General features: G+C 40.4%; 1 protein-coding gene across 1 annotated transcript in view; it reads left to right on the top strand.

The window, feature by feature from the left end:
* Window positions 1–572: 572 nt before the first annotated feature.
* Window positions 573–11,154, top strand: part of LYPLAL1 (lysophospholipase like 1) — a 28,173-nt gene continuing 17,591 nt past the window's right edge. The window contains exons 1-2 of the mRNA XM_075042620.1: window positions 573–748; window positions 4,985–5,084. Coding sequence (XP_074898721.1) covers window positions 664–748; window positions 4,985–5,084 — 185 coding nt within the window. The 5' untranslated portion in view covers window positions 573–663. The remainder of the gene's footprint in view (window positions 749–4,984; window positions 5,085–11,154) is intronic.

Below are 11,154 nucleotides of genomic sequence, written 5' to 3'. Positions count from 1 at the left end.
AAAAGTCTTACAACCCTTAATGTGTGTACAAAAGCGCACAAGAAAGCTCCTACTCCTTATCCCCCTACAGCAGTTCAGTAGAAACTACCAAGAGCATCAGCGTAGTTGTGCTCTGAGGTGGATTAAGGTCAGACAACCTTTCAAGCTTCTACTGGACCTTTGGAACGTCGGACCTTGGAGGCCCTTTGCTTTCTGAATCCCCTCGAAGGAGCCCTCAGACCCCCGCTACCTGCCGCCCCTCCGCCGGGCCTTTACTCCTGAGAGCGTGCCCCTGGTGAGGCTGAAGCCTAACTGCCTTTCCAAACACGTACTATGACATGAAAGGGACGACACCCTCTCCCCCTCTCCGTTTGATCCCCAGTTTCCCTACCACATGGCATTTCTAAATCTGTACAGATACAGTACTTTCTACAAGCAGACGGAACTTTTCTGGTTTGGGGGCGGGAGAGCTGTTCCTTGAGGCAGCAGCGCCTGAGGAGAACGGGGCGGGGGGGGGGGGCGGACTACGACGACATGGCCCCGCGGCCGCGGTAGGAAGGGCCGAGAAAGGCCGAGGGCTCCCTCCCGGCCCCGCCGGCGGGGCCGCCTCTGCGCCGGCGCCGTGCTACCGGCCGGGCCGGGAGGAGGAGGAAGAGGAGGAGGAGGAGAGCGAGAGCGGCGGGCATGGCGGCGCCCGCCGCGCTGCAGAGGAGCGTGGTGTCCCCTGCGGGCAGGCACACCGCCTCCCTCATCTTCCTGCACGGCTCAGGTGGCTGCTTTTTCCCCCCCTTCCCTCCCCTGCTACCCCGCGGCGGGGCCGGGGCTCGGCGGGCTGCCGCCGGCGGGAGGCCGCCCTCCGCCCGCGGGGCCGGGGTGGTTGCCGCCGGCTCTTGCGCGGTGGGGCCCTGCCGGGAGCGCGGCCGTGCGCGGGGCGGGAGCAGCGGCGGCGTCGTCCCGGTGCTGCGTGAGGGAGCCCGCGGGGCCGGCCCGCCGCGGCTGGAAAGTGAGGAGAAGGGGTGTCAGGTGCCCGCGTTCTCCCTGCGGCTCTGGCCTCCCCCGGGGACAGTGCGGGACCTGGGGCGGCAAAGGAGGAGGCGCCGTGGGCAAAGCGCCGTGTCTGTGGGTGGACTGGGTGTAGAGTTTGGGCCTCCCCCGGCCTGAGGTGGGTCCGTGGGGTGGGTTTTAGGGACGGTGCCACCAGCCTGGCTTTCTTTGCCATGACAACAAATGTGTTCCGGAAGATATTTTCTTCATTTGTTCCCTCTGAGGGTGGCCGCGTGCAAAGAATGATTTTCATAATTAAAATGGCTCTTGGTGTTTTGAGGATCAGACCGAGAGTATTGTTGTCGCCTTTTAAAAGACAGTGTTAATAGGCTGACCTCTCTCTGTTCAGAAGGGTGCTAGCCATGTCCAGACTGGCTTCATGGCCACCGTCTGAAGAAGGTAGTTACCTTCATCAGTGACCGGTCTGAGGGAAGGAGGGGAACATGTGTTTTGTTGGGTTTTTTTCTTAAAGGTTATTTCTAACCTGTTAAGTAACAACAAAGTCCACATGACTTAAATAAAAAAACACCCACCCTAGAACAAAAAAAACAACCCAACAGCAAAACCCCACAGTACTCGTAGGTCTTTATTAGATCAAGGTCTTGGGAATTAATTCCATTGAGATGTCCATGTGCGCATGGCAATGTGTTCAACTCTTTCAGTGTCTTTCTATTAGTTTTACTATTAGCTGAAGCTTCTACTTAGTTTAACGAAGATGTATGTGCTTATTAAATTAGTTTCATTTTTATATCTAGTTTAATTTTGCTTTTCTCAAGTTCTGTGAGTTAAAGAATGAAAGAGAGTTCATAAGATGCATTCAGCCCTCTTGTTAACGCTAATGCTTTAATACTTGAGGAAATAATTTTCTCTCATGTTGGAGGAGTAAGGGAAGATTATGGTTAGAGGTTGATTCCACATGTGGTTAAAGTACTCTACAATTTTTTCATTTTTGATATGATTTCATTCGTAATGTTTGCAATGGCGAAGTACAAGGGTGCTTTTATTTGGTTTTGTTTAGCAGTTCCACAGAATAGAATTTAAAACAGAAGTAGCCACAGTGTCGTTGCTGTGGGCTGGCCTGTAAACCTGAATTGTAAACCTTCTACAGCGCTTGTGATGGAAAGTGGCAGTAAATGGCATGAATCCATTTTGTTCATAATGCTTGCTCCAGACAAATTATAACAAGTGGAGAATGTAAATACAAAATGGTATAGAAAAATATTAGAAAATTCCCGGTATGGTACATCAAATTTAGGTAGAGGATCCATTTGGTAGCTGAGCAGGGAAGGCAAATGGACATAACAAATGTATAATAATTTTTTAGACTTAGGTTTACTACTTTGCATGTTATAACATGCATAGAATCATAGAATTGTTTAGGTTGGAAAAGACCTTCAAGATCATCAAGTCCAATCATTAACCTAGCACTGCCAAGTCTACCACTAAACCATGTCCCTAAACACCACATCTACACGTCTTTTAAATATCCCCGGGGATGGTGACTCAACCACTTCCCTGGGCAGCCTGTTCCAAGGCTTGACAACCCTTTCAGTGAAGAAATTTTTCCTAGTATCCAATCTACATGTTACGTGTTGTTCAAACTTTGCACAGAAAGAAAATTTGGAAATTCAAGCTATATTTGAAAGGAAAATAATTCATATTTTACTTGAGGGGGAGAAAGATAATATTGCTGCCATCGGTCTGTTTCAGGTTCGTAAACAGACTCAAAGCAGAATTGTCTGTGCGTTGTTTGCTTCTTTTTAGTAGTGTTCAGAAGAACATATAATGCTAAAATCTAAGAACAGCCTGAAAGACAAACCTTTCAGAAGGTTGTTGGGTTTTGTTTGGCGTCACAGTCTACTCTCTTTCTCCCTCCCCTCTGAATTCTATTCTTAACAAATCAAAATCCAATACCTCTGCATGCAAGTGCTCACTCAGTTGCAGAGCATTTGGACCATGGGGACCCTTGGCACACAGAAGGTCATAGTTAAATTTTCTCTTAATGAGTTTTCTGTGAACTTTTCATGGACCAGCTAGCTTCCTTAACTGTAAATGTTTCTGCTGATCTTGGTAAAGCTTAAGAAATGTGAATAAATAATAAAAGATGTGTCCTGCACCATTAAGACCTCAGTTAAGTCCCAATTCTGTAAGCATTCAGATAGCTGCTTAGGTTGACCTGCCTGAGGGTTGGTCCTATGCAAGTATTTGCAAAGCCTAGACTTCTGCTTTCTAACTGAAAAAAGAGGAGCGTATAGGAAAAAAATGTTTATTCAAGCCTCCTTAAGATACGTTGTTCATAAATTAAGTGACAGCAACCATGAAGAAAGCATATCAAGAGTGTTGCTAAGAATCAGAGGTGTGTTTGGACTTCAGACCATACTACTCATGTAAGCAAAGTGCTTGTGGGAATGTGTTCTGAAGCATCCAGTTAAAGATGTAACTTTGATTTTAGTGTTTAACGTAGCACAGAATAAGGTTTTGTGTCAGTTTTGCGACCCTATTGTTTATTTGTTGCTTGGAGTGTTTAGGTCAAACAGAAAACTTTGTGGTTATGCAATTTGTGCTCAACAGAAAAAAAAAATAATGCTGGGTTTGAATCCTTCTTGCCTTCTGCTTTAATTCTGAAGATGCATTAATTGTATGTGTAAATAAAGATCACTGAATGCAGTTTGAGTGCTAAAGCAAGAGCAAATCTCCATTGGGGAATTATAAACATTGTAACAATAAATTGGTGTATTTGTGTGACATTGTTCAGATGAAGCCATGTAATGTTGCAGTAAGCCTGGTTTAGGGAAGTGATTTTTTTTTTTTTTTTTTTGTGTCTTTCTTTTCCCCCCTTGTGGTTTGGCTATTTTATTGAAAAGAATAGGGTGAGTTCTAAAGTCAAACTGACCACTGTTAACTCAATTTAGCAGTTTGAGTTGATAATATGTGGGAGCCTCGACTTCAGACAAGACTGAAGTCCTATGGCATGAGTGGCAGTACTGAAATTCCAGTTTGCTGAATCCCCACCAACTGTTTAGCTTGCACATGTTGTATTACTGCCAGCTAAACTATAAACCATATTCTTTGATGGGTCAGTTTCATCAAGGTTGAAGCATTGTTTAACTCTTATTGTTAACTTGTTAACAATATTGTTAACTTGTGTGTGGTGGCAGTGAAGTTACAGTTGAAGATACCAGTGCTGCAAAGACAAGCTCTAGAAACTGCCTGGTGTATATATGTATCTTTGTTTGAAAGGAACACATACTGTCTGCATAAGAATTCACCCTGTATATCTGTTCATAACACTTCAATCTGCAGAGGTTTTGGCTATAGGCTGAGTCGGTAAGACTACGAAAAAACACATTGAGAGTCAGATCTCAACTAACTTTCAAATGGAACTGTGGCATTAAGGTTTTTGAGGAGCCTGCCAGAGATTTTAACCTCAACTCGTCTCAAGCACTTTTACAAAACCTTGGGAGTATTTGATACTTCCCTTAAAGCCTGTGTGTAATATTAGCATAATTAAATGTGAAGATCCCTTTTATTGCTTTCGACTAGGTTTTGAAGTGAGTTAACATAAAACTTTGTAGTAAAAGTAATTGTCTTTTCTAAGGGGAACAGCAGGTATTTTATCACACTTCTTAAGAAGTTCATCAGTATTTTTTGTTTATTGCTGTTATCAGCAAATAAGGTAAGTTGCAAGTAAGAGGTAAGGCCTTGTGCCTGATTAGGAGGTACTTAAGCTGTTGGATGTAGTAAGTATTTATTAAATTTATGCTGTGGGACTAGAAGTTTTGAGTCCATCTTCATTGGAAAGGGGATTGAGGTTATTCTAGAAAGTTCTTTTTTAGCATTTTGGAGGATTAACTTTGTGATTTAGAAATTAGGTCAATCTGGTATAAATATATTTGGCATTGTATAGTTGTCTTTCTAAATGTATAGAATAATTCTTGTTGTACACTTGTGTGTGATACAGGTGACACTGGCCAAGGAGCAAGAACATGGATAAAACAAATTTTGAATCAAGACATGGCTTTCCAACATATAAAAGTAATTTACCCAACAGCTCCTGCCAGGTATTGTTTAATATATTTTAACTCTAGGATTAAATTACTCTATTCCAGTACCGTAAAATACGCTTGTGAGTGTTGGTACAGACTGACATAACACTACTTTCTCATGTGTATTCTTTTTGGCAAAACTGGAGCTCAACAGTGCATTGCTGCCCAGGGACTGTGATTTTAAGTGGTTAAGACTCTAAACGGTTAAAACTTCACAGAAGTCACAGTCTCTAATTCAAATTCAGGTATTGTCATCGTAGTACCTTTCCATCTCTTTGATATAAATGGGAGATATTCCAATGTGTGTTATAATGACAATATAGAGCCATATTCTGGATCACCATCCTACCTATATTAACTCTCATAAATTAACCACTAAAATATTCTGTTGTATTTAATGCCAGGTTTCAGTTCTGAAGGTGGTCAGTCTTTTTGGCAAGTAGGATGTGAAAGATCTTCAGCTGCTGGAGAAAGGACTGGGAGTTTAAATTTACACATTTCTTCTAGTTTGAATCCTGAACCAACTGTTTCAAAGAGAATTGAGTTCAACATTTGCTGTAGGCACAATTCTCGTTATTAAATGACGCTGTGTGTTCAGTGGTAGACCAGAAATATAGATTAAAAATATTTACCCCTGGGAATTTGAAAGCAAATGAAGTTAATGAGGTCAAACCTAAAGGCTAAAAGTTGGACACCTACCTCCATATTTAGCTATGTAAAGATATGGCCTTATATTTCAGAGATGTTTAATTTTTCTTAATACAAAATCATTTTTAAGGTGTCTGTGGCTCTAAGTTAGGAAAATGTTTCCTTGAAAGGTAACAGGGCTTAAGTTTCTTTCTGAATTTGTGTGTAAGTGTGGATGAATGCTGAAAGGAAAGGGAAATTGTGACATTCTACACGGACTTTCGAGGTACAGAGGTTTGAAAAAATTTTCTTGGAGGGTATAAACAAGTATAATAGCAGATTTTGTCTGGCACTCACTAATATGTGGAAAAAAAACTTTCCTTGACTATGTATTTTTATGATCTACTTAGGCAGGAAAAGCAATTGAGAGATTGCAGTGTGAATGTACTCACTGTGTTACCGAAAACTCAAGCCTGTGAGTGGAAGTCTTTGAAGCAGTGTGTTTTGGGTTAGTAGGTAGTGAATGTGATTTTCTGTAAATAATGTGCTTATCACTTCATTGATGACAGGCTAAAGTGATGCTAGAGTTATCGGTGGCACATCACACATACTGACGGGCTCTATTTCTTCCCTATCAACACAGCAGGAAAATGCAGGAGGTTTTGCTTCCCTATGAAACGATCTATCTTCACATGTTATATGCAGCCAGAACACTTCAGACCACATCTGTTAGACCAGTGCTTCACTTTTCCATCCCACTGCCCTTCTGGGGTCCAACTCTTTTCCTGTTAGTTTTAGTTTATTTGGATAATTACAGCTGTAAACTATGCATAAATGATTAACTAGCAAGATCTCCTGACTCAAATGAGTTGCATTTATGGGGAATTTGTTTTTATCTTAAGTCTTTGCATTTCAGTACTTTGGTAAACAGATGGGAAGATACTGTTGTAATTAAAGGATGCGAATAAACAGTTAATTCCACTCTTTTGCTTTTTTTAAATTGAGGTTACTCTTTTTCTTCTCTAGAGCAGATAGACATCATGCATGAGTTGATTCAGAAGTGATTTTTAGCAAAACTGTGAACAGTTGTATATTCAAAGAATAAAAACTACCACAGTGTTTGTCTTTGACTGGCAATATGAAGTACGCTTGGGAATATTAGTGTTGCTGATAAGCAGCATTAGCTGACGTAGTGAAATAAAACAGATGCCCTTAAGTACAATAATGTTTGCCACTGCAGCAATGCTGAAGTGAGTTTGTGAGCATACGTATTAGTGGTTGAAACTGAAATAACAGAAGCCTTTACAGACCCATCTCATGTTGTTTTGGTATTAAAGTCCAAAACACGCTATGCTTTTTGAAACATTTGTAATGGTTTCTCTCCTTTCTTCCACAGGAAGGAAAAACAAGGCCTAGAACATCCAAACTTGCATGGCAGACATTAAAATAATTGTATCTGCATTACGAACTTGAATATATGGTCTGATTTTATGTGTGTGTGTATGTATATATGTTTTGATAAGAATTCCAGATGCTTCTGGCACCAGCGGGGGAATTCAGCATCCTTGATAATGAGACCTATAGGTAGATGGTTATGGGTGTGCAGATATGCTGAAGAAGGTTCTGATCCAGTCTTTGATTGTGTAGCGACAGAGTGATATGCTGGTGGAAAGCTACACTGATGTGAGTGAGAGTAGAGCCTCTGTGGGTGGCAAAACCTGCCACTGCATTGTCAATTATAGGAGCAGAGTGCAAAGCTTGCCGGCAGGTTTTTACACTGATGATGAAATCATATAAAAGCTTGAAGCTAGGCAAGACCATACTAGGATTGCTTGGCTAATACGCTCTTCTGGCAAAATACTGTTAATGTGGATGTAGTTCATACTCTATAAACTCCTGTCTTTTCCAGCATAACTTACCACATACACATTGAACGCTCTTCGTCAAAGTAGCTATGCCAGTAAAAGCAGGTTTGACGATATAACTGCAATGCAAGAGGCTTTGGCAGGATAAACTGCAGGTCAGGAATACCTCTTCACGTTTTTGATGGATATAATTCTGCTGAAAGGTCTATAGACTAGTCTTGTACATTCTTCACCTCTATTAAATAGATATCTGAAAGGCAGTGGAATTCACACTTTTTAACAAAACATTGACAATTTTTTTTCTTTGTGGAGGATGGATGGGGTTTATATTTACATTTTGTTTAGATTTTTATCCCAGTCACTGCAATATACATATTTTTCATTTACTACAACATCAGAGGTTCAGACATGTTTTGATTCAAGAGTCAATATGTTTGAAAATTATTTTGGAAAACTAGCCCAGCATATAATCTGGAAGAATTCTAAAAACATGTTCTCTGGCTTCATTAGCATTGATTTCAGCAAAGGCTAGAGAGGGTACTTCATTTTAGAGGTAAAAAGCAATAGAACATTACTGAACTATATTTTATAAAACTGTTTTTTACTATTCTCTATAGGTCTCTGTAATATATTACACTTTTTAAAAAAAGATTTACTTTTCTTTAATCATTTTTGTAATCTGCAGGGTCCGTGTAGAGAATGATTGCCAGATGTTCCCCTGGCCAGGTAAAGTGTTTGCAGCACTTTGTCACACTCATCCCCTGTCACTTTTGGAAAGTCCTGTGAGTGTCATATTTGGTTTTTTCCTGAGCAAAAATAACAGAACATAGATAGTACAATTTACTATTAAAAAAGAAAAACTTGCAAAATCTCTAAGTAAAATATGTGGATTTGAATTCTCAGTGGGATGTAGTGAGAGTAGTGGCACCTGAATTATTTGGAGTATGTTTGGAAATCAAATGCATGTAGCTGGGGCATGCAAATTTTGCTTTACAAATGAAAATTTTTAGACATTGGTTAGAGAGGTTTTGTTTTTTCTCTGCAATGTAGGCAACGGGCATGCTTAAAAATGAGTATAGAACTTTTCTTCTTTTATCTAGCCTTATTTCAAAGTCAGTGCTTCTGTACATAGATTAAACTTGTTAAACACCACAGAGTTCTATTTCTTCTCGCTTGTAATGCTAATGCATATCTTTAATTAAAAAAAAGAAGCTCAAATTGCAGCCCTAGCAGCTGATGCAATCCCAAAAGCCACGTCTACAGTAATAGTTTTAAAGGAAAGGGTTTCCTTTTTCCTTTTTTATTTGGGTCAGGATGGCTACAGCTTTAAATACTGTTTCAGCTGCTACAACTGTGACTTAAACATTAGGTTTCTATTGAGTTTCTAAATCAGAACTGAATACCACCCAATATAACCTTCTCTCTCTCTCTCTCTCTTTTTTTTTTTTTAATAGAAAGTGATAGTTTAAATTGGCATTGCAGGAGCTAACGTGGTAAAGTTAAAACCATTTAGGCTCCTTGTTTTAATAAGTATACCTTACCTTCTATAATTCCCTTAAAAAATCTAGGTCAAAGATTCTTTGCGTTGTCTAGCATTCCATTCTGACAGTCTTCTTTTGCAAGTCAGAAAGTAAACTATAAATACTTTTTGGGCTATTTTGTGGATCATTTTGACATCCACTCAACGTACCTTTCTGTGGCCAATAAGTGTCTATGCAGAGTTTGTTGTCTTTTTTTTTTTTTTCCCCCCAATTTATTCTAATTTCCCTTGTCTCTAAGTATGGGGCTGGTAAGGACTGCTCAGCATTATACGGACTGGTACTCCATCCTTTCACCTAAGTTTACGTCTTTTCTCAGCTCACGGGTGGAAATGAGTTTCATCTCATCGTAGTCCCCATTTGGCTATATCGCAAAACCACCAGACAGTTTGGCACCATTCAGCTACATTGGCAGTCTCTGCTTGTGAGAGGCCTAGGATTGGAAAAGCAGCAGGGGTACTGCAGGTCAGACTTGAGATGGATTGGCAGAGCAGTGTAGGGGAGCATGCACAATGCCTATCATACTATTTTTGGCTCAAGGAAATGTTATTAATCCTTCACTTTGGTAAGCCCTAACCTCATTCATAAATTTAACACAAAGAAGTCTTTTTAGAGGAAATTTGAGGGACAAATGGAAAGGGTTTTGGTTGGTATCATGGGGTGGTTCTTTCATCTCCTTCTGTAAGTAGAAATTTAACATATTCTGCATAATAATGATAGAAGCATGCTTGGATAAACTTCATATTTTCCTTTTATTTCTCCTCTTGCATTAGGTGAGGAAAACATGGGTATGCGTACATGTAATGCTTACATCATATACTAAATACTAGGTGGAATGCAATAAATGCTTGTCAGAGATACTTTAGTCATGCTTGGCGAAAACAAAGTAGAACATGATGGCAATGATCTTGGATTTCTAATCCCTTTAACAACATTGTATTCTTATACGTCCTTCCTCTTGTTTTTATTCTCTCAACCGTCTTCCAATACAGAAGAATCAGACACAGTGGTATTTATATGGCCCCTCCAGAAAGCAGTTGTGGTGTTCTAAGTTATGTGTTGTTCTGTGCTCTTGCTTTACAGTCTTTTCGGAGGTGTCTGCTTCGCTAGTGTCATTCATCCATCCACCCTCAGTGTTGTTTGCAACCAGCTTGTGAAAGATACCACTTTGTATCCCAGAGTGTCTTTCAAACCCTGTAATGGAGAACTGATTCAGACTGGACCCTGGTTTGCCTCTTGCCACTTTCTTCGAGTGAATTCATAAAGCAGCCACTATTAACTGGTTGCTGAGGAACTGGCAGTGTGTAGAAAAGGTAATTTATGGCCTTCTCAACCATAACATTATTGCTGTTTCTCTGATTAGTACAAATCCCCACAAATTACACCCTCCCCACCCCCTCCTACCATCCCCCAAAACCAGTCGAAAAGCAACCCAGCAAGCCAACAGAAAGAAAGAAACAGAAACAAACTCAAAATTTGTCCTGCTGAGTTTTGTGTCAGCTTCACTTGTGGCTTCTTTTGTCTTGAATGAATGAGATTTGTCCCCAGTAACAGAACCTATCAACGTAGTATTTCTTCAGGTAAACATTCACTACTGGTTCGGTTAGCTCTCATTTCAGGCAATATACATCCAGAACAACTCTCAAAAGCATTTGCATGTGGTTGAGTGAACAGGCACAGCTTTTTCTGAGGAACAGCGAAAATTACTCCTCATGGAGATGACTCTTGCCTTCCTTTTTCGAAGTATACTTCCAAGTTTAAGCTGTTTGAATTTCTGACACATCTTATGCTCTGTTACCATACCACAAAGCTTCATTCTTAAGATATGTTGAACCTCAGTTTTAACTTTGGATATGCCTTGGACTAGAGCTTTGAATTACACTTCTGATTTGAATAGGTGGATTCTCTGCCTTCCCCCGCCTTTTCTTTTAAAATTCACTTTCCACTTCAAGCAGACAGTGGGATTTAAAAAGTAGAATTATGAACTAGATTTTCTATTGCGCTGTACTAGTATCAGCAGTGAGGTTATGCTCAGAGAGAATTTGGGACTGGGGA

Source organism: Buteo buteo, chromosome 12 (assembly GCF_964188355.1).
Source record: "Buteo buteo chromosome 12, bButBut1.hap1.1, whole genome shotgun sequence".
Lineage (NCBI taxonomy): Eukaryota > Metazoa > Chordata > Aves > Accipitriformes > Accipitridae > Buteo > Buteo buteo.
This window is presented reverse-complemented; position numbering and strand designations above follow the sequence as displayed.